Below are 23844 nucleotides of genomic sequence, written 5' to 3' on the forward strand. Positions count from 1 at the left end.
GGTTAGTTAGATCACACGTCTAAATGCTCTGATTATTGGATTAAGCATGTATGTATGCATGAGTGTGTGTAGTCATGAGTGTTTGTGCAGGTGCATGTGTTCCTCTCTCAAGCCACAGCAAGCAGCAGGCGTTGTGTGTCTTCTGGGGGATGTGTTTCATCTGCCTTGTTTTCATGTAAGGTGCAGGTTTGGTTCATTAAACTGATGCGTTTAATGATCAATTCACACACAGAGCTGACTGACCGGAACGCCTTGTGTCTCTCTGTCCTCCTTGGCTTGTTGTCTTAGTCAGTGTGTGGTGTGTGTGAAGGAAGGACATGGCGTCTAACTCCACCGCTAACTTTTTCGCCCTTTCCCAGTCTTTCAGTGTATCCGATATCATCGTAATCGGAGCATATTTTTTACTGAACGTCGCTGTTGGAATATGGGTGAGGTGTATTAGTGTGTTTGGATCATTCTGTGTTTGTATGCATTGTAGATAAAGCATTATTTAAAAAAAAATAATAATTATTAAGAATTTTCTGTTACCCGTGTTTATGTATTTGAAATATAAATCTCAATTTTATGTAAAAACGTGGATGCAAACTGGGGAAATAGGAACTATTTGAAACTAAGCACTATTGTAACATTATCTATGCTAAACTCCATATAAATTTTGCATAAATTGTTCTGTGTATGTTTGTGTGTGTGTGTGTGTGTGTGTGTGTTTCAGTCGTCTTGCAGAGTAAGCCGAAACACACTAAGTGGATATTTTCTGGCTGGCAGAGACATGGCTTGGTGGCCGGTGAGTGATAATTACTTTAAACTAACCCAACTAAAAAAATATTTCAATCTTTAAATGTATTATTTATATATATATATATATATATATATATATATATATATATATATATATATATATATATATATATATATATATATATATATATATAGAATTTTTACCTATGATTAATCTTTTTTTTAGAATTAAAGCCTCTATGAATATTTTTCTTTTTAATCTGCTATTATTAAAAATATTTTAACTACTTAAAAATAATTATGACATTAAAAATCGACCATGGTTTAATATGATTAATGCCTAAAAATATCCTAATAACGAGCAGATTAAATGACAAACAATCAGTTTCTTTTTTATTTTAAAAACACTGATCCTTTGGAATTTATTTATCTAAAAATTAAAAGTTTTATTTTACCTGCTTGTTTTCTTTTATTAAAAACAAATTGCTACCTAAAAAAGATATAAATGTAGGCAATGCAGTAATATAAACTACTGCAAAGGTTGATCTTAAAGCTAGTGTTTTATGTCTAATGTAAAATGTGACTTCTTTTTAAAATAGAAAATAAAAAAATAACATGTACGTGAGCTACTTATTTTCAACATGCAGACTTTAAGTCAAAATATCTATGTTGAGGTCCAAAAGTCAAACCACAGAAAGCGGAATCAACTGAAAGAAATGGACAAATGTATATAAAGCAAATACATCACATGAAAATTATGAAATTTTGCTATAATCAGATCAAATCAGTAGGTATATTTTTGACATTTATTTAGTGAACAAAAGAAACCTCCAGCTTTAACATCTCACCTCATCTCGCTGAACTCAATGATCCTCAGATTTTACTTAATAAGATATCAAAACTAGCGTACATTGTTAAATATAATCCATAATCCAAAAGTTTTTATTTATCTTTTTAACAAGTGGTTTTCAGACACTCGTGGAAAAAATGTAAAGTGGTGTACAATTTCTTACTGTTTTCACCAACTTTTTGCACTTTTGCATCTAAATTAAAATCAATTCATACAAATGTAGGCCTGTACATAATTATTATAGGCTATTAGACGTGTATAATATATTGCACAAGAATTAAAACAACGTTGATTAGAATGCTTCGGCTAGAATAAAGAAATGCAGCCTGCAGAAATGAAGGCCGACGCTGTCTGCTGGGAATCTGTTTTATGTAGAGAACTGCACTAATATGTGTCATGAATGGATGCAGATTGGAGCGTCTCTGTTTGCCAGCAGTGAGGGCTCAGGATTGTTCATCGGTCTGGCCGGGACAGGAGCAGCTGGAGGAATCGCTGTCGCTGGGTTTGAGTGGAATGTGAGTGTTCATTTATTCTGAACAAGTGCAAAATATGTATTTGTCATAATTTGTTATAGGACATTATGTCAAGGCTTTGTCGATGCACCTGCGTTTGATCAGCACTAGAGGGAGAAAGAGGACCAGCTTCTCTATTAAAACAGGCCTTATGTCTGGTGAATATCCTATTTTTAGTTTTTGTCTAGACTGTTGGTGATTTCTGTCAGTCTTTTGTATAGTCTGTCATTTCTCAAATCTTTACAACAAGATTGATGAACCTGACGGACAAAAGCGCTCTATAAATAAGACCTTGAATTGTTTTTTAAAGCATGTGCTTTGAACAGATGCGCATTTTTACTTGTTCCAATGGTATTTAGTTTTTTTTACTTAGACGTGTCTGAATTACCTTTGTCTAAATTTATAGATAAATAATAGATAAGCGAAGTTAAAAAGTAACAAAAACCTTTAAACATGCTAAATTTAAATTGCAAAAACTATTATACTTTAACTCAAATTTAAAGCTGCATCTAAACATTATAAGTTAAAGGTAGAAATTTACATATATCTGTTCATAATACAGCAGAACTAAGAATAGGAATATGCTGTTAACTCCTTGAATGCCAATAAAATATCATACAACCGTTATTTATTTGAATCATTCTCTTTAAGTTGACACACATTGGTTTCAATGCAATTTGCCGAAAACACCTATGTTTATGTTCTCCATCATCGTTCAAAATTAGCAGCAGAGACACAAAACTAAAGTATAAAATAAAAAGTTTTTCATGACTATACTTATAGTGACTATTTTCACACTGGAAGATATAACAAGAAATACACTTTCTAGTAATATGCAACATACGACATGTAGCAGAACCTTTGATGTTTGATGAACCTTTTTGCTCCACTTCAAATGTTGACTGTTATATTATAGTGAGATGTGCCTTCATTTTCTAAATCCTTTCTGCAGCTTCCGATTCAAAGCAAACATAGCACCTAATGTGGATTTTCTTCTTATGAGAATTGATCTTGTTTAAAAACGCTTCATTGAAAAACAAAGCGATTTAATGCAGCGGTACTTTCTCTCTCTATTAGGCAACTTATGTCCTGTTGGCTCTTGCCTGGATCTTTGTCCCAGTTTATGTGTCTTCTGGGGTGAGTTTTAGACATACACCCAACCACCGCTTATACCAAAGCGCCAAGTGAGCTATTTAGTCTGTGAATTAATAATTGAGAACTTGTGTTTAATGCCTCCACATGCACCATAGACTCGCAGTCTCTTTCTTTCTCACCACATGTGCTACTTTCCCAGATATGGCTGATAATTTGCTTAGTTCCCTCTGCACTTCCCGTCTCTCTCTCTCTCTCTCTCTCTCTCTCTCTCTCTCTCTCTCTCTCTCTCTCTCTCTCTCTCTCTCTCTCTCACACACACAGATTGTCACAATGCCAGAATATCTGGGTCGGCGGTTTGGAGGAGAGCGAATTCGCATGTACTTGTCAGCTCTCAGTCTGATGCTGTCTGTGTTTACCAAGATCTCAGTGAGCACCAAAACACATACATTCATAATGTTTCATACAATGCTTTTTATTGTTCGCCATTTCACTCCGGCAAAGCTAAAAGTCAAACATTAACCTAAAAAAGGCTTCATTTATTGAGACCTGCACTGCTGCGCTGGCATGTTTTTTTGTACCTAAGGAATTTGAAGTTGTGAAAGAGAATGTAGTTTAGCTGTGTCTCAACATCTGTTTCTCACTGCAGACGCACAAAAACACTTACATGCAAACGCTGCCTTGTTGGCCTGCTAACAAACCCGTAATTCTAGGTATTAAACTTTGGCACTTAAAGGAAATAATCATTATTTGTCATAAAATTGTTACATGTTATACTACCATATAAAAATTTTGGCTCAGTTAGAAATTAGTACTTTGATTCAGCAAGAACATTTATTCATTTATTTTAAATAAATGTTGTTTTAAAAGCTATTGTAGCTATTAATTAAGAGACCTTAAATGTGCATCATGTTGCTGTTGATTGTTTTTAACAGTGATAATATGTGTGTGTGTATATATGTATATATATGTATGTGTGTGTGTGTGTGTGTGTGTGTGTTCATTGATATGTAAAAAAAAAACAGAATGAAACTTGACCGGTTTCGTAGAGGAAAAACCACATTTTACCTGAAATATAGAAAGCTAGATTTAGCATTTTTTCACAAGTGAACAAAATATGATTTTTTATCAGACAGTAAGGAAATAAAATTTGAGACATTTCCTTAAGCCTTCTATATTTCTCTGATTTTCTTAAACGAGACTCAACAAGTTTTCAACAGAACAAGCCTTCTATAGATTTCACTAGAAAGTCTAGAAATACTTCAGACCTCATTTATTTCTTAATAAATTCTTCAAAGACTGACTGATCTAAAGCTGCATCGCCAACATTCATTTTATAGCTCAATATGCTGTACTTTTTAACTATTCTGTTCGCCGAGTCATTTTAGGACAAACACAGATTGGCGACAAAGTACGCAGTTTGATAATCAAAAGCAGAATAACTGAGCCAATTCTGTATCATTTACAGACAGATCTGTACTCTGGAGCTCTGTTTGTCCAGGTTTGTTTGGGCTGGAATCTCTATCTGTCCACTGTGCTCATGCTGGTCGTCACTGCCCTCTACACTATTGCAGGTTTGTATGTACGCTGTTCAAAAGTTTGGGGTGGGTAAGTTTCGATGTTTTTTTGCTCACCAGTCCTTTATTTCATTTATTTATTTTAATCATTTCTTTTGGTGAAGTATTATTACGATTTAAACAGTTTATCGTTAATTAACTACATGCGACTCTGGCCCCCAAAACCAGTCTTAAGTGTGAATTTATACCTCATATGAAATCTGAATAAATAAGCTTTCCTTTGATGTGTGGCTTGTTGGGACGATATTAGGCTGTGAAAAGAAAAATCAATCATTTTGACCCATACAATGTATTTTTGGCTATTGCTGCGAATATACCCCAGTGAATGTCTTTACTCTCATTTTTGATCAGTTTAAGATATACATGCATTAGATATAATAAAATAACAGTTAAGTATATTTTTAGAGCCTTTGTTTATTTAGGCTAATGTTGACTTCCATATATACTAATGCACTGTATAAACTAATCAAGCTGTATAAATTAACATTTGTTCATGAAAGTGTTAACAGATGAATCAACAACAAACAATAGTATATTTGTAACTTAACAATGAATTAAGAAGTGCTCACGATGCTTTACGTGAAGTGGCGCCGCTACATTTTTCAGTAGTGAGCAGTCTTTATAATTAGTATTTGCGGTAAACGAGCTCTTTTCCCAACAAGCAGCAGTGTACAGCTTTTGACGTCTCACCGTGTTGCACACACAGATTTACAGCCGAGCAAGCAGCAATAATCAATTGCGGTCTTCCTTTTGCACAGTAATGCCGTGCAACCGGAAGGGGTGGTGCAATGGGAAAAGCTCAGGGTTTGAAACTCCTCGTAGCGTAAATTATGAGCTAGGAGAGTCCTCGAGTCAACTACTAGCAACTGCTGACCGGTTGTTTGAATAAAAGCTGCTACTAAATGATTACTTGTTTAAACTTTCTCACCGAAGCCCGCTGGTTCGCTATCAGTTCGTTTCTGCAGTAGTAATTACGGTCTAAATGACTGATTGCAGCATAATTGCATGATTACTTTAATCCGCCGCAACGCTGTCACTCTATTCGCTCTTCTGTCTGCAAGCGCTGATTCAGACGTGACCCCGTTGACTCATATCACATTAAACCATAATGAGAGAATTGAGCAATACCCGCTTAGTCCTCTGTTTCACCAGGTGGCTTGGCTGCTGTTATCTACACCGACACTCTTCAGACCTTCATCATGATCATTGGAGCAGTCATCCTCACCATTACAGGTCAGTCAGTCTCAGGATTCTTCTTTTATTCTCCTCTGGCAGTGATCTCATGTCAGCTGTCACTGGGGAAGCACAATTTTGAAAGCGGCACTGCTGGAAAAAGATGCCAGCTGTAAAAGAATGTGTTTGGCAGGCACATTTTCCGCAGTATGTGGTTTGCATACATTCATTCATTGTATGTCTAGAAATCCTAAATCTTACCTCGACTTACTTCTGGTCTGCTTGTATATGCAAAACGATTATACATGTTGTAAAACTCCCTATTGATGGCGATAAAAAAAAATTTGATAAGGAAATCTGGTTCCATTATATATATCTATTATTTAAATATATAACTTTTATTCAAATTATAATGATGGACTGCAACAAAAACAAAGTAAACACAAAAGTTTTACATTTTATGGCATAAACGCATCAAATTTAGAATATTCGCTAAATGTGAAGATTCAATGCAAATGAGATTTAATGAAAACAAATGCATTCCCGTGGTGCTATTCACATTAGGGTCAAACTTTATGCCTTCTCAAGTAATTTGTCTTCTGGAATTCGTCTTAACTCAGTTAAAGTGAAAACAGGCAAAAATAACAGCATATTTGGTGTGATGTGGAGCAGATTTAACTGTGACTTTCACAGAAATAGAAACCAGGCAACAAAAAAAATGTCCTGTAATACGGCTGTCGTGACCAGAAATAAAATATAAAGCTAGACAGGTTTTATTACACCACATCCGGTAAAGATAGACACATTTAAACCTGCATGGCTTGTTTGTATGGTGGTGTGGAAATGGGAAAATCCCATTAAAGTCTTCAATAACGTTATCTAATCGTTTTTGAGAACTGATAAATAAATTAAATGCATGTAGATATAAGCAAACTAAATATAAACCTAATGTGAAAAAACAAGTCTGAACAAGGTAAAATAAATTTAAATATTTTTTAATTGGAATCAATTCAAAATTTACATTCCATTTTGATGCTACTAGAAAGAACAAATTAAAGCTAAACCTCTACACATTACCCAAAAAGTAGTAGTTTAGCTGATATGCATTTATGTACATGTTACAGCATTCAATAAGATTGGAGGCTACAGTAACCTGGAGAGTGTGTATTTGAAAGCTGTGCCGTCTAAGATCATCCCAAACACAACATGTCACCTGCCCAGGCCTGATGCCATGCACCTGTTCAGAGACCCTGTGCATGGAGATCTACCCTGGCCAGGCATGACGCTGGGATTGACCATTCTTGCAACATGGTACTGGTGCACCGATCAGGTATGCTTCAACACACATACACTTACTCTCAAAAATGAATAACAAAGCTACGCTGCTTCTCACATCACAATGTAAAAACGAATTTGCATAAAGGACAGTGTTGCAAATGTATTTTGCATTATGAGTTGCATTCTGCTAGAAGATATTTAACATATCACACTGCAAAGACTGCAGTTTTAGAGACAGATGTAAAGGCCTTAGAGGAAAACAATCTACCGTGGAAAAATATCTTCCACGATTAGACAATTCATGGTAGACCCTTGCAATTTTATGCAAATGATAATGAGGCTAAGAGGATTTATATATATATATATATATATATATATATATATATATATATATATATATATATATATATATATATATAAAATGAATCCTGGGTCACTAAAATCTCCAAATGATTCAAGTATATTCTCACAGAAACTGTGAAAACTGTTTTGTGCAGACTTGCATCAAAAAAGAGTGGAAAATTATAGAAGACTGTATTTGCAATATCTAAAATTGTAACACTTTCCTTCTATAATGTACAGTGCACATTGCATCTTAAAAAAATAACAATTAAAAAAAAACTACATTACCAATATTACCAAAAGAGCACATTATTAAATTCCTGGAAATACTGTCTGAGTTGGAGTCCCCTCAAAACCCAATAAATGTGGGATTGGTCTCGGTCTTCTGGTTAGGGGCTCAAAACTTGGTCTGGATCTTGGCAAAAGGTCTCAGTCATGACCACAGTCAATTCAACACTGCACAAAGTGGCTCAGTGCTGCAATAAATCAGATCAGTTTTCTGAGTAAGTTTTAGTTTGTTAAAATACAGGTCTTGGTTTGAGTTCATCTTCAGGTCTGAGGGATCTTGGTCTGGATCTTGGAGGGTCTCGACTCCAACTCAAATGCCAGTTCTGAAGACCGGTTCACACCAACAATAATCAGCACAAAAGTCTGCTCTGATGTTTTCTGAAAACCTGAACCAAAATACAAATTCACAAAAAAAAAAAACTAAAATACCCAGCTTTTTCCCCCCACTGTTTCCATCTGTTGTATAGTACCACAAAGTACTAATTCTATGTAACAGCAGCACCTCTGACCAAAAGATTAGAACGCCTCTCCATAAAGGAAGAACCTGTCATACTGACAGCATGCAAATGTTTATATCAGTCTGAAGCGATTTAAATAATCATGTTCAATCACAACAAACATTCGTCTCAGCGTGAACAGGCCTTGCGACAGTCTTACATAAAACAATGGACAAATGCAGACTTTAAAATAAACTGTCAGTTTGTACTGTACCTTAACCTTTTCAGTGTCCTTTTCCCACAAGCTGAGACAATAATTAGTCAACAACAGGGATGAATGTGAAATCGCCATCACCATGGTCACAAATCCACCACCAAATTCCTGCACTAGTCCACATTACTCAATAAAGGCACGTCAATAGAGGGTAACAAGTTTTGCCTGCGACGGTCCAGTTTAAAGATCCAGTTGAAATGGCTACATGATTGCACATTCATGCCTTTGTACTCGATACAAAGTTGTTCATTTTCTGATAGAAAGCCACCATAAATCGGTTAATTTTCATTGTGCCTCTGTGTTAACAATTTATCCCCCAAAGCAAAACCAGATGCGTTCAATGGAACCTTCCCCCTGTGGTGTTTGTAGCTGGCGAGTTTAGATAAAGAGATTCCTAATGGCATACGAGTCTCAACCCGTCTACGAGGAGACGGAGACTTTGTCTGAGGAGCCCGATGAGCTGGAGAAACTGATTGAGAGTGCATGAGCCGCTGAGCAGGTGTTTGGCCGGTTCGCAGTCCTTCTATCGTATAGGCAGGGCTTTGTCTTCGAGGGGACCGTCCGGAGCGGTTTAGATTTTGCTGGCCTGATCCATTTGAGGGGAGGTCAGGATACGCCTTCCCCTGCCAGTACCTGTGGCCCCCGATCACATGGCCGCTGCTTTTGGGAGGTCTATGGAAAACTCCAGGTTTAGCAATCACCACTTTGGCCCGGCCATAATTGTCTCGAACGGGTGACCTGGAACCCATGTGGTAAAGCTGAAAGGGAGGAAGGTGTATGTGAGAAAGAAAAAGGATAAAATGTAGGATTTAACAAATTATAAACAGTTCTGGTGAATTTTTCAATATGAACTCTGAAAACAAAAGGTAATGTTGGTTGATCTGTATCTTGGCAGGTAATTGTCCAGAGGTCTCTGTCAGCCAAGAATCTGAGTCACGCCAAAGGGGCGTCAATCTTTGCCAGCTATCTCAAGATGCTTCCCATGATCTTCATCATCCTACCTGGCATGATCAGCAGGGCACTCTACCCAGGTACTACACACACGCTCCAGCTGCTGTTTCCGCTAGTGCTGCAAAAATTCAGTGCTGTGTCATCTTTTGTACAAGCTTTGTCACCTTTTAAGCCTACAGAAAATGTGGTCCTATCAGCTTAAATTGGTCAAGATGGTTTTTGGTAAATGGTAGCTGGTTTGTAACTGGTCCAAAGTGGACTACCAGACCTAGTCAAGCAAATACACAAAAACCAGCTACAACCTTAAGGTAGTTTATAGCAATATAAATATTAATAATACACATCATACTTAACTGAAGCATTTTATTGAAACATTAGATATGATATTGAAACAAAGATTTGTAAGAACTGTCTAACTTCATATTAGGTGGCCTTATGTACTTACATTTAAAATAATCACTTGATACAATGCACTTTTTGTGTACATACATGCATTGGAACTTATATTTAAAAGATACCTGCATGTAATTGCAACTGTAATTAGTTACATAAATACACTATTGACCAATCCCTTACACCCATGTTTAACTCTACCAATAGCACTAAACCTGTATTCCACCCCAAAAGCTGCAAAAGTGTCTTGAAATACAATATGAACACAATAAGTGCATGTACTTTTTTTTGATGTAAGTATTTAGTAGTCAAGGCTACCTAATGTAAAGTGTGACTGTAAAAATTATGCAAGAAAAGTAGGTCTTTTAAATATACGGTATTAAAATTGTATTAAAAACTCTTTCACTTATAAACAATGAATAATAACTAAAGCTAAAATAAACGAAAGCTAAAATATATTAAAACTACATTTTAGATGTTACAAATTTAGGCAAGTTCATCTGAACATATAGCATAAATGTGTGTTCAAATCAACTAAATGGCTAAATTTGTAACATCTAAACAACTTGAGATTTAAGCACAGTCTAAATGTAAATAATTTTGTAACTTGGAAAAGGAGCAAGTACAAATAAATATCCAATAATAGCCAATGCATACATAATATATATTTTTTTTTATTATGTACATACAGTATATTGACTTAGATTACAGCGGATAGATTATTTACTCCTAAACAAGTTTCTTGACACCTCAAACATCAGAGCCACATGTAGATTACTTTTTCCACTGGGAAATCCCACCAAAATGAAGATCTGGCAAACCCTAATAACAAGCTATCTCTGACTCTCATCTCATACAAAGCTTCATTTGCATTTTCCCCTTCTCCCACCCAGTACCCTATACATCTGTTTTAGCACTTATACAGGTTCAGGCGTGCTGGAAATGTCAACAGAGTCCGGGAACGCACACCGGCACGCCCTTGTGCGTTCCATAACACACGCCTGGCTTCTTTTCATCTACTTGAGACACTCCCAGGTTTATAAAGTGGTAGAGTAAAAAAAAAAAAAAAAAAAACGCTTTCACATCCAGTCACTCTAAATTAAATTAAACATACCTTTGCTTTATCCCTGTTCAGCAGATTTTTCTCAGCAGTGTTTTGTTCGACATCATCCGATCGCAAGTCCAGCATGGATTGAGAGAAACGGGCCATCACGTTAAGCGCATCAGTGCTGTGGTCTCTAACACGACCGGATCCCGTTAACCTTCCGTTAGGGAGTTTGTCACTACTGTCAGAGTCAGTACATTCGTAGTATTCATCCGACGTTGTGGAATTCTCATCTTTATCCTTTAATGAATGTGCACAGGTGACAGCGGTGCTGTCGGCATCATTGTCGCGAGTGTCCGTGTTTGCCTCCTTTGTCTGGTTTTCGTCCCTTCTGACTAAAGTGACCTCTGCATCTCCAGAGCCCTCGGGTCTATTAACCACCAACTGAAGAGTGCGTGGCTTGGGCACGGGCAGATCTAAAGTCTGTTTGACTTCTGCTGGTTCAGGATTGGACTGCTGCTCTTGTGGAGGAGGGTTGGGTTTGGGTTCTTCTTGCTGGATCGGCAAGCTTGGCGAATGGGATGCATTCACTGTGGCATCTTGATGGGCAACGCTAGACTCAGTTTCTGGCTGAGTTTTGGTGCTCGATTGCACATTTGCATCTACAGTATCTGTTTTAGGCAATTGTGTTGTTTTAGAACGAGGACTTGCCTTATCTGGTAACGGTTCCTCAGGCGGGGCAGTGAAAGGGTCTTTAAAACGGATCGCTTGAGATGTTTCGAACATTTGTGAGCGCATTAAATGTACCTGCGTTGGCTTGCTTGTGTCACGGATATTAATAAACCCAATAACATCACTGGGTGGGTCTGGTTCGGGCCAGATGGGCAAGTAGGGAATGAGATCTGCCTTTGGCAGACCTACAAGTCCTGGGTGCTTTTGCGGTACTTCTATCAACTCCCGTTGAGGCTTGGGAATCTGGACCATTGGATTTTTGGAGTTACTGTTCTTGGCACTAGCCTTGTCTGAAGAGGCTTTGCTTGCTGAATCTATATTAAGTAATGCATATTTGGGGTTAATTAATTTTCTTGCAACAGATACTGGAACAGGAGGAGGAACAGTGATTGGAGCAGGGTCAGGCTCTGGGGGGTCCGCTAATGGGATCTTGGTTAGATTGACCCCACGAGAGTTCAGGTATAGTTCACGAAACTGCTTGTCAAAAGTTTCAACAGCCTGTCCGGTCAGGACTGTAATGATGTTGCGATCCAAACGAGAAGCTGTCCATGTAAAACTGAAACATAAACATGCCGAGTCAGAAAGGAGAATAAACGAGTAACATGCCCAGCACAATCACATAAACTGTTATTTAAGCTAGCAAACAAACATTTTTTTGAGTGTTACCACCACTGTTGAGGTGATGGCATGTTTTTCAGTTGTGTGACAATAGCTCACTCATCTAGCTTTTCTGTTCTTGTTTTGTATGTTCACACTTCCCTTTTATTTTGGTATTCGGGCATTTCATGGCATATGATTGATTTTTTAGGTCTTGTGATTTCCTTATTCAGCTTTTCGTTTGATTGTTTAGTTACCATATTACACCATTGTAAATTATTAGCTTTTAATTTACCATTGTGTATTGACCGTTTTCCCATGTTCTCTATCAGATGTTTTGGCGAGATAAGAGATTAGAGCTCAGATTCTAGTTTAATTCCTTTGAGTTTGGTTCATGAGATTCTCTTACCCATACAGAATCGAACTTGCAATTTGCAAGGCAGACAGTTATTTTTTAATAAACTCTTAGTTTGATTTTTTAAAAAAAAAAAAAAAACTGTTTCATGTGCACACATACACACACACATATGTTAGAGCACCAAACAAACCTGTATGATCCGGACACAGCACGGTCTCCATCCACAAACATGAATTTCTGATTCAACGAGCCACACAACTTCTGAGCTGAGCGTGAAAAGAATTCGGCACCACCAATGCATCGCACGCGAAGATGCTACAAACACAAATTGTCATTCATACACTAACACACACAAACTACGTATTCCCTAATTTTAAGAAAAGTCTACAAAACAGACTTTCATGCATTTGTCTTTTACTCACATTGAGGTGTCCTCTGTGCATATTGGCTCTCTCACACATAAATAGGAAGTGCTGTATAGCTGCAATATCTATAATAATGTATATAGCTACTTTCTTTTTAAAACCAGCCTCTATTAAATCCTTGAAAATGTCAACGTCTGTGAAAACATCCATCACCACAGCAATCATCTGCAAAAACACAAATGGTTTTGTATTATTTCTCCGAGTACAAATGATTATACACAAAAAGGTCTTTTTCCAATTCCAATTCTATTGTAAGAATGGAGCATGTTCTCTTTATTAAGAAGACAACATGATTACACAAAACAACTCATACACACCCCTAATCTGTTGTACTACACCTATTAAGACCCATATCTCGTTATAAGCTCTCATTGTGTGAAATGTCTTTAGATAAAGGAATCTCTTTGATTGAGTATTTGAGTGTGTGTGTGTGTGTGTGTGTCTTAAAGAGAGAGGGGGAGGAAGGGAATTTCTGCCGGTATGTGTCACGGGCCGAACTGATGGGTTCAAGCAAGTTCTAACAAGACAACTGAGTCAGATGGAAACCAGTAAGATTGTGAAACGTGATTGATATTTAGACATTTAACATGTTTCGTTTATTTTCTGCCGAATTCAGTTCATTCGTAACAATTCCAGGTTATCTTTTTAAAAATTAATCAGCTTATAGGAGAAGAGTTGCACTGAATAGTGTGTGTTGACGTACATAAGCAAAGCAGCTCTTTTGTTTAGAGCCGTAACATCCACTAACATCGTCACTGATTATTATTATTATTCATAACTTAAAACTATAACTTAAGATGTAATTAAGATGTTAGATGAACATTTAACATATTAAAGAGCCAGACCATATAATTTAGCAACTTAATAGTTCAACCTTTTTGACCAAAAAAGTGTTACAGTGAAAGGAGAACTCTTTAAGGTCAACAAATAACTATGTTCGGATATATATATATATATATATATATATATATATATATATATATATATATATATATATATATATATTCCAAGAACATTTCAAACGTGTACGGTTTCTGATGCACTAGACTACAAGTTAGTCAGGATCTGTGAACAGAAATCACTTTCTCCTGATGTAACCATAGCAACCGACGGCTGCTTCAGCGGTTTTCAGTGTAAGTTTTAGACGACACAAATAAGTGAACTCTGCCACTATTTAACAATTTAGCATAGTTTTACATATCACAAATCTGAAACCAATTCTCTCGTAAAACAGTCGTAAAACATTTGCATAACTGCACGAAAAGAAAGCGAAAAGGTTGCGTTCACAAATTTGCATTATAACCTACTTCGTGAAAAACAGAACTTTCGAAACACAGAAGAGCCTACGAGAACAGTGTACGGTGTCTCTGCGGCAGACTGACCGTACGATCGTGCTTTTCAAGTTTCTCTAGTTCACCCACCTTCTGTGCTTGCGCGATGGCCTTTCTCACAACCTCTTTTATATGCGTCGTCTGTCCGTCCACGGGCGGTTGTGTGTACACATTGACGCGCGTCACCCCGCGGTAAGAATTGCAGTCTGGCCATCCGAGGTCCAGATTGGGTATGGAGATATCGGAGCGGTCCGGCCAATACTGCAATGAAACCGCGCCGTCCTCTCCCTCTGTAGTACCGTCTGGTTTTTGATGCTCGGAGCCGGGTTTATAATCTTCTATGCTCCGACGCAACCGCTCCAGTTCGGGTTCCGACAGAAAAGACCGCAGCTCGCGCTCTTTCACGTAGGCGTCAAACGCGTCGCGTCCTTTCGTAATAAGCGCTTCGAGCGCGAGCCTCTGATCCTCGCTGTAAAAAAACTCCGGTTTGGATTCATTCAGACGCCAGTTCACATGATTGTCATCCAGACACTGAACCTGAGAGAGAGCCATAGCGTTTCCGCACGCGAACCGAATTAAAACGGACTCTTATTTCTTCTCCTTGCTATTAAGTGTCACTGCGACCCCAGAAAAGTATAAGAACTCTTCGTAGAGTTTGTTCACTACTAGAAAAAACTCCTTTTGCGATCGAGGTAAAGGGTTTCCATGGTAAAGTGAGACCCGGGGATTCTTTTCTTGTGAACTTACGCACCAAAAGCTCGTTTTACCATAAAGATAAAGCCGAAATTGCTTCTTATAAAGATAAAAGACGCCTCGCGTGTTGTTTGATCATGTTTCCCCGAGCAGAGTCCGAGTCCTAGTTCAGTACAGGACGCAGTTGACCGCTGAGCCGGAGATCATCTTTCAGTTAACCAACAGGTAGAATAGAACAAAGCATCTCCACAGGCTCTAGTGATTAGACACACCTCAGTCACCTGACCGGGAGGCACACACACACACACACACACACATATACGCGCGCGCAACAGATAGCAGCCAAACCGACGGGATCCGAGTTTAGGGTTTTCCACAAAAGCATGGAAACCTCCGACGACCAAAACAAGCTTCCGGATTGTTTACAAGGGCGTTGCAAGTCAAACAAAACTTTCTTCCCCGTCTCCCGGTATAAATGTTGCCTCGGGCTTGTTGTCCAGTGAGGTCCTGTGGGGCTTTTGTGTTACTTTGCCCTACTTCTGTGGAGCTGGAAAGAGGAAGAGGCTGGATGTCTGCTGGCTCGAGCGCCGATGACGAGGCGAGCGGCTGAGTCAACAGTTACGCGGGTTTTGGGCGGGGTATCCGGGAAGAAAAAAGTAGCAGGAAACCAAAGAAAGTGAAAGAAACGCTTCCTATTTCCGCCCTCTGACTTTGTATAAGCATGCAGGCACTTAAATGGGCTTTTGGGGCTGGTTTCGCACATGGAAGCTGCCGCAGGAAGTTTATTTGGAACCCATTTGCATGAACGTGCATTTTTCCTTCTAGCAATGGTTTTATATAGTCTGCTATTCTGGCTACTAAGGAATAATTTGTTTCATAATTGTCACTTATTATTTATGTTTATTTTTAATATTGGTTTTATTATTTTATAGCAAGGGTTTCTCAAATGCTTTTGGCAGCCGAACCCCTTTGACCTAAATTATTTACTTCAGATTTCAAATTAATATTGAAATAATTCTAAAGTAAATTTGCATGTTCGTGGTTTTCTGATGTTTAATCATAAATCACATATAAATAAACAGGCCTAATTAAAACATCTTGGAGATGTTGCCACAGTTTTTGTGGGTTTAGTCTGTCTCAGTTTGTTCTCTTTCTTCATGTCATTTTTAGAGAGACTGGATTATGATGAGATTAGATCTCTTAGTTGACCGACTGTTGTCAGACTCAATGTATAAACAAAAATCTCACTGGATTATTACAATTAATGCAAAAATTAATGTTTGGAAATGTAGACTCATATTTCCTATTGACACGCTGAAGCAAAAAATAGAAATAACTTTCTTAAAACCATTTTTAGCTGGTGAAAATACCAACGTTTTAATAATTTTGTTCTCCACTGTGTGTGTGTTTGTGTGTGTGTGTGTGTGTGTGTGTAAACCTCATCATTGTATCTTTTTTTTTTCTCCAGACACGGTGGGATGTGTAGACCCTGAAGAGTGTGTGAAGGTGTGTGGGGCAGAGGTGGGCTGTTCCAACATTGCCTTTCCAAAACTGGTCATCGAGCTCATGCCCAGCGGTAATCAGGATCACTTTAAATTTGTTTTTTCAACTCGTGTATATGTTTGAATGCTTTACCAAACGTGCAGTCCATGTCATGATCTTTTTAGCGTAAATGATTTTATCGTACACGTGTGTTCCAGGCCTCAGGGGGCTAATGATAGCTGTAATGATGGCCGCTTTAATGTCATCACTGACCTCCATCTTTAACAGCAGTAGCACCCTCTTCACCATGGACATCTGGAAAAAGTATAGAAGAGGTGCTAGTGAAAAGGAGCTGCTGCTGGTTGGCAGGTGCTTATGACTGTGTTTGTTTGCGTTTCATGCACGGGATTGTGTTGACTATAAAATCATTAATCATTATGTAATGCGTAAAGGTTACTTGCTGTCTAAGACACAACATCATGGTCTTTTTATTCAAAAGCAATTACATGAAAGAATGCAGAAATGATTCAAAGCCTTGAGCTAGACATTAAGGGGTAGATTAATCATTTAGATTAGCTCATATTTATGGCCTGTCATTGGGTTGAGATCTATTTAAATGGAAATAAAACCACAGACATGTATTTATAGAACTAGATAATGGAGAGAACAATAAAAGCCAAACAATAGTCATTATAATAGCAAATATTACTAATAGGGTCTAGTAGGGGTTAGATTTTGTAGCACAACTTAACTTAATGAGTTTTATTCTCCATATTAAGAGATGTTGCTGAAATGCATGTCCATTTGTTTTACCAGGATAGTGACTGTTATTTTGGTGGTGATCAGCGTGGTTTGGATCCCGATCCTTCAGAGCGCTAACAGCGGTCAGCTCTATGTTTACATCCAGTCAGTAACCAGCTATCTAGCCCCTCCTGTTACTGCCATTTTTGTAATGGCCGTTTTCTGGAAAAGAACCAATGAAGCGGTAATGCACGTACATAAACACTGAGGACTATGCACATATTGACATACCAAAATTAAACACTCACATGCATTTGAAGAAACCACTTTTCTCTCATGAAGAAGGAATGCCTGCCTATGTTGTTGTAGCACATTAGTGAGGGTGTGTGTGTTTGTCTGCTAAAGCACACAAAGAGCACATGTCTGAATGACAGCAAAAGAGCGCGTAACTTTCACTTGGAAGTGTTTGAGAAGATAGATACTTTTATTGTGGAGAAAGTAGGTCACACCTTAACATAAGACATTTTATTGGTGTCGCTGAGTCATTGTGTATTGTGTTTTTCAAACGGAAAAAATATGATTATTTTATAAGTCACACCTGTGTATAAGCTGCACTTTATTTTTTATTCCAGTAGTCTTGTATCCTGTTTATTAGTGTGATAATGTTATAGAGAAATTAATATGATAGATAGATAGATAGATAGATAGATACCAGTGTGGAATGTTTCTTTGAGATCTTTGCTAAGAATAAACAGGATATATTCATAGAACAGGAGAAACATTGTGTGATAGTGTCATAGTCATGATCAAAAACGTCCCGTGATTCTCTGAATTCCCCCAAAACCCAATGTGCTTTGAAAAATATGCTTAGAATGAATGTTTCAGAACGATTGCGGCATACCAGGCTGATTATCTTGGATTTTACTTTTACTTGGTTTTACTTTGAGCAAAGAACAAAACTGCCGTTTTCTCAGTGACTGCACTAAAGTGACCGTATCTGCTCACATCGTTTGCAACAAATATTAGCTGTCAGCCAGGCAGTTTAACAAAAGAATGAAAACCTGTTGAACTAAACATTTAAGGGCTTTAAAACTGGGAGGGTGGGATCTCAGGATTCCTGGTAGTTTTTCCCCTGAAGGGTAATTTAATGCAAAGCTATCCTCCGTCCCCCATAGCATAAAGGAAATACCCATTTTATTTGTGAGATCTCAGATAAGTATAATTGCTCTGAAAAAAAAATAACGTTGCTTTTAGGTTAGGCCATGATATGTTTCTCTGAGAAAAAGAAGACTGCCTAAAGAAACTAAAACTGGCCGGGTGACATTCATAGGGTAAGAAATAAATCGTTACAGTGAGCGTATTTGTGTAAGAGCATCCGTGTGAGTCAGTGACACAAAATGTGCGAGAATAAAATCAGTTTAACTTGCATAATAGAATTTATCCGCTGTCTTTACACGCAGCACATTTTTGGCAAAACACTTGAATAAATGTCACTGAAATATGACATGCTTCGCAGGAATTGCTGTTTGTCAAGGGACTTTCACATCTCACTCCACCCTTAAGTACATTAAATAAGCAAATGAGGGCCTGTCATGTAAGGAATCTCGGCTCAGAGTTCATTCAGTGCATCCTCTGAAGATACCTGGAATGTTCAAAAATAAATAATTAGTTTAAAAGCCTCCCACGCTCATATAACACACTGAGGAACGCCACCGGTGGCATGTAGTGCAACAGAGAACGATAAGTCTTCCTGTAGCTCTAACAGTAGGGTATGACTGTAGCGATGCCTAGGTCATGGGTTCGATTAACAAGAAACTGATAAAATGTGTATCTTAAATGCAATGCAAGTTTTGGATAAAAGTGTCTGCCAAGGTCATGAACTTAAATGTAAAGGGAGTCTTGTATTTTGTATGCAGGGAGCATTCTGGGGTCTGATGGTGGGTCTAGCGGTGGGATTGACACGGATGGTTCTAGAGTTTGCGTTCCCTCCACCCCGCTGTGGTGTTTTTGACCCTGCTCCCTCTGTCCTGAGGAGCGTACACTACCTGCACTTTGCCATCATCCTCTGTGCCCTGACTGTTATTGTTGTGGTTGTGATCAGTCTACTGACCCCTCCACCCAACGAAGAACAGGTAATAGTCTCTAATGCTTTCAGATTAAAAAAAGAATAAAAAGAAAAAGAAAAAAAATAATAATTCTTGTAGCTCCTGGTCTGGCTTTTAGAGTTTGTTCAGAATGGCATTTTCTACCTCTCAAAAGTTCTTAGTAAGATTTATTTTTAATGTTTTTTTTCCCCACTTAAAAAGTAACTTTACCTAAGTATAGTACATTATTTAAACTTAAATGCACAAAAGACTAATATTATGAAATATTGTTACATCTGAAAATAACTGTCTTCTAATTTAATATATTATAAAATGTCATGTATTCCATGGAACAGCTGAATTTTTAGCATCATTTCTCCAGTCTTCAGTGTCACACGATACTTGAGAAATCATAAATATTTCTTACTTTCAAAGTGAAAATAGTTGAGCTGCCTAATATTTCTGTGAAAACTGGATTCTTTCATGAATAGAATGTTTAAAAGAGCAGCATTTATTTGAAATAGACATGTTTTGTAACATCATAAATCTTGATTAATTTAATTCATGATGCATCCTTGCTAACTGTACTGTTAATTTCGTTCAGTACAACCTTACTGTCATCAGACTTTTAAATACTGTACTTGAGGCGGTATGTCAAACTGTTTTGCATTATACAAACAGTAGTGCAATATGCTACGTTGTTGCCACAAGGCCTGCAAGCATGTTTAATTCTGCAATTTATTGGTTTATTTTGCTACATTTAAAAATGTTTTAACCGTTCAAGTAAAGAAAATTTCACCTTAGTTGTTTGACTGGAAAAGGAAGGCCCAGTCAAGTGCACTGCAGATTTTATACAGAATAAATGTACTGCAAAAAAATCCTTTGCGTTATTACAGAGCCCCCGCACCTGATGTGCAAGAAAAAAATTGTGCACGATTTACTAAAGCGTGCACGGTTACTATTTTGTTTCCTTGATTTGCTAAATCGTACCTCGATTTGCTAATTTGCTCTTTCAATTTATAAATCCTGTTAATACTTAATCAGTCCATTGCTTTGGGATTTGTTTGAAATTTACTAAATTTAATAAAACCTTGTAGTATATTTATGAGTGCTGTCAAACGATTAATCAAATATTTTTTTACATAATGTGTGTACTGTGTATATTTATCATTTCTATAGAAATGCACACACATGCATGTATATATTTAAGAAAAAAATCTATATTAAATATATTTCTATAATATAAATTATATATGTTAATACATGTAAATCATTTCAAATTATAATCTGTGCATGCGTGTATTTATTTATTTAGGTATATCATTTATATATATTTAGGTATATCATGTATCGAATGGCTTGCGTTTGATTTTGTTTCAGACACATAATCTTACCTGGTGGACTCTACATAACAGCACTGAGAGAGAAATACCTCTACAGAAAGTAACTACACTCAGCCGCAGGACAGATGGTATGGAACACACACACACACACACACACACACACACACACACACACTCGTTTCATGATATTAGTGAGGACATCTTATAGACTTCCATTGTTTTTAAACTGGGTTTAGTCATATTTTCCATCACCTAAACAGAACTCTAGCCCTAAATATAATGCTGGATTTAAATAGAAACATGATTTGGCTGACTTATACTAGTATGGACTAGTCAGTCAACAGGTTTCACTATATCAGTAAGGACATTTTATGAATAGTGAGGACATTTTAGACTTCACAAGTAGTCCTATACGCAAACACACACACTAATCCAGCTTCCTAATACAGAACGGAGGTGTGTGAGAGGAGTTTACAGCATGATAGATCTCATGAGGATTGTTGTGGCCTATTCATCAGGGTGTGGTGCTGTTCTACATTTGTATATCAGTTGACAAAACAAAAGTGTCTTATATGCGTGAGAACACACACAAGGAACTGAGAAAATACCAATTGTCATTTTCTTGGTTTTGAATGAAAGCTTAATGCATACAGTGGATTATTTTACCAAACACAATGTTAGAAAATTGTAACGTAGTTTAAAATGAGCATTCGATCATGCAGTATGTCATTTAAATCGGCTGTAAAGCCTTATAAGTCATGATGATACATTGGTATTCCTTTAAGAGAAAACAAGTAAATGCCACAGATTATGAGCATGCAATCATTCAATACTCTAGTATATAGCAAAGCAGCATGGTATTACTGTACCATTTTACACTATCACTGTACAAGTCACTTGTAATTCAGCGTTTTTGTTTAGGCTGTGAGCCTGTGCGCAGGGGTAAGTGTGTCCGCACCGTCGGGTTCTGTAGCCCTCGACCGGGACGATTTGCAAACGGGACACCACCTCCTACCATTCACAGCACCAGAGAAGACCCCTTCTGGTCTCGTTTCTGTTGCGTCAATGCCATCATTCTCATGTGTGTCAACATCTTCCTCTACGCCTACTATGCGTAACACATACCCCACACGCAGTTTTTTTGTCTTTTTGTTACAAATGCATCACCTACAGTATATTTCTGCTAGACTTTCTTGCAATTGGGATTTTATTTTTATGGAGGAAACAAGCTTCCATAAAGTCCCTTTAAAGTATCGGGCTACATAGAATAGTTTATAGATTGTGTTTTAATAGCTGTTCAGTCAGATATACATATAATGCTTATATGCACTACGTAAAAGAAGAGTTTGTTTGCATTTGAGGATTAAGCAAAAAATAAATGAGCATGAGTTTTCTCACAGTGCATGCTTAAAAGGTCACACGTTACGCTTATAGCAAGAGCTTTTAGCGTATGTTTGATAAATATGTTCACATTGACTGGGAAAAAAATAAATATGCTCATTAGATACTCCCAAAGATGTGGGTGTATATTTAACTGCCATTTTGCTTCTTGGAAATAAATGATCAGTGATTAAACTATAATTTTCTGTACAGCATGTAAATGACTGTGTAATTTGTGTCTAAATAATTATTTCAACAATAGCGTGAGAGTAGCCATAGTTTATATGATTGTAAGAACAGCCTGCGAATGATTTTAAGAACAGAAATTTGTAAGAAACGCTAACTTAAATATTTGTGGGTGTTTAACATTTTTCTCTTAATTTATTTTGTTTTATTGCTAATGCGCAAATGCAAATTGATACATTAAAATCACAAAGCAAACGTGTGAACCAAGTGTTTTTTTACATTTTTGGCTTGATGTACTAAACCTCCTATACATTTGAAATGCAAAGTACAAATAATACACTTAGTAAATAAAAGTTTATTTTTCCTTTGAGTTGACAGTTCATAAAGACAATGTGTGCTTGTAAAATACAGCCTTACATCATCGCACAATATTACATCTGCTATATATCTACAAAAGTTATGGATTTAAAGTGTCTATCATAACACAACATAAATAGCAATGCTTGCTCTCTAAACGTGTACAGGCAATTTATATGTTAATAGGTTTAAAGTTGAGTCAGCAATCTGACTGTCTCGTATTTTATTGCATTGCATGTCAGCAGCAAAGAACAGCGGCAAAGCCTTGCTTGCTGATATACTGTATATTTTGCATATCACCGAACAGCAGGAGTATGTTCAAGAGAAAAATAATGGTTTAGCCTTTAATTTCACACATGGTTCATGACAACGTAAGTGAAATTACATTGCTTGTTATAAATGAACTAATCAGTAGAGAGTAATTATTTGAATTATGTAACTAAAAAAATACTATCAGCTTATTATTGCTTATTTTTTGGTCATGGCGTAAACAGCACTAAATGTTCCAAATGTTTTCACATGGCATAGGAGGATCCAACATGTGTTTTCCATTAGAACATCAGTCAGCGGTCTTCCTGAACAGACATACAATAAAATATCCCCCTCTCATTGTAATAATAAGTACAGAAATGAATAACAAAAATACACACACACACACACACGCATATATATATATATATATATATATATATATATATATATATATATATATATATATATATATATATATATATATTATTGTAATGTATTCAATAAAATAAACTTTTATAACCTCTGTATTTAACAACATACATTATCTGTTGGAAATTAAATTAGCCATTTATAATAATTACTAGAGACCCCAAACTCACATCATTGGTTAAGCAGATGTTCAGATAGCACCACAAAGCCACAGTGTTTACAGAGAAATCAACGTGCACATGATTTAAAGCTGTCCCTGCATATTTATCTGGGACTGGAGAATTTTTCACAGAAATAAATAGTTTTTGCCCCACTTTATATTATGTGACTTTAACTACTATGCACTTACATTTAATTGAATCATTTGGTACAATGCACTCATTCATTCTCTCTCTCTCTCTCTCTCTCTCTCTCTCTCTCTCTCTCTCTCTCTATATATATATATATATATATATATATATATATATATATATATATATATATATATATAAAACTATGTAATTA

At 36.9% G+C, this 23844-nt stretch overlaps 2 protein-coding genes across 4 annotated transcripts; one reads left to right on the plus strand and one right to left on the minus strand.

The window, feature by feature from the left end:
• Nucleotides 1–287: 287 nt before the first annotated feature.
• On the plus strand, nucleotides 288–23333 carry slc5a10 (solute carrier family 5 member 10). The gene is made up of 15 exons (XM_043241855.1): nucleotides 288–428; nucleotides 713–784; nucleotides 1999–2103; nucleotides 3178–3237; nucleotides 3517–3621; nucleotides 4661–4766; nucleotides 5922–6002; nucleotides 7067–7272; nucleotides 9457–9592; nucleotides 16555–16662; nucleotides 16787–16937; nucleotides 17385–17553; nucleotides 19226–19441; nucleotides 20774–20864; nucleotides 21658–23333. The coding sequence occupies exons 1-15, from the start codon at nucleotides 318–320 to the stop codon at nucleotides 21852–21854; spliced, it is 1914 nt and encodes a 637-aa protein (XP_043097790.1). The 5' UTR covers nucleotides 288–317; the 3' UTR covers nucleotides 21855–23333.
• LOC122346875 (protein FAM83G) lies at nucleotides 7319–16424 on the minus strand. Of its 3 annotated transcripts, XR_006251180.1 has the most exons (6): nucleotides 14484–16419; nucleotides 13060–13227; nucleotides 12828–12952; nucleotides 11020–12238; nucleotides 9563–9630; nucleotides 9251–9319 (listed from the first exon to the last, which is right to left on the minus strand). XR_006251180.1 is itself a non-coding variant. In XM_043241733.1 (5 exons), the coding sequence occupies exons 1-5, from the start codon at nucleotides 14943–14945 to the stop codon at nucleotides 8840–8842; spliced, it is 2454 nt and encodes an 817-aa protein (XP_043097668.1). In that variant the 5' UTR covers nucleotides 14946–16424; the 3' UTR covers nucleotides 7319–8839. The 3 variants fall into 3 exon arrangements, 2 of the variants coding, with proteins under 2 accessions (XP_043097668.1, XP_043097677.1); XM_043241733.1 differs by lacking the exon at nucleotides 9563–9630 and having other exon boundaries at nucleotides 7319–9319; nucleotides 14484–16424; XM_043241742.1 differs by lacking the exon at nucleotides 9251–9319 and having other exon boundaries at nucleotides 9495–9630; nucleotides 14484–16420.
• Nucleotides 23334–23844: the final 511 nt, after the last annotated feature.

This window comes from Puntigrus tetrazona, chromosome 1 (assembly GCF_018831695.1).
Source record: "Puntigrus tetrazona isolate hp1 chromosome 1, ASM1883169v1, whole genome shotgun sequence".
In the NCBI taxonomy this organism is placed as follows: domain Eukaryota; kingdom Metazoa; phylum Chordata; class Actinopteri; order Cypriniformes; family Cyprinidae; genus Puntigrus; species Puntigrus tetrazona.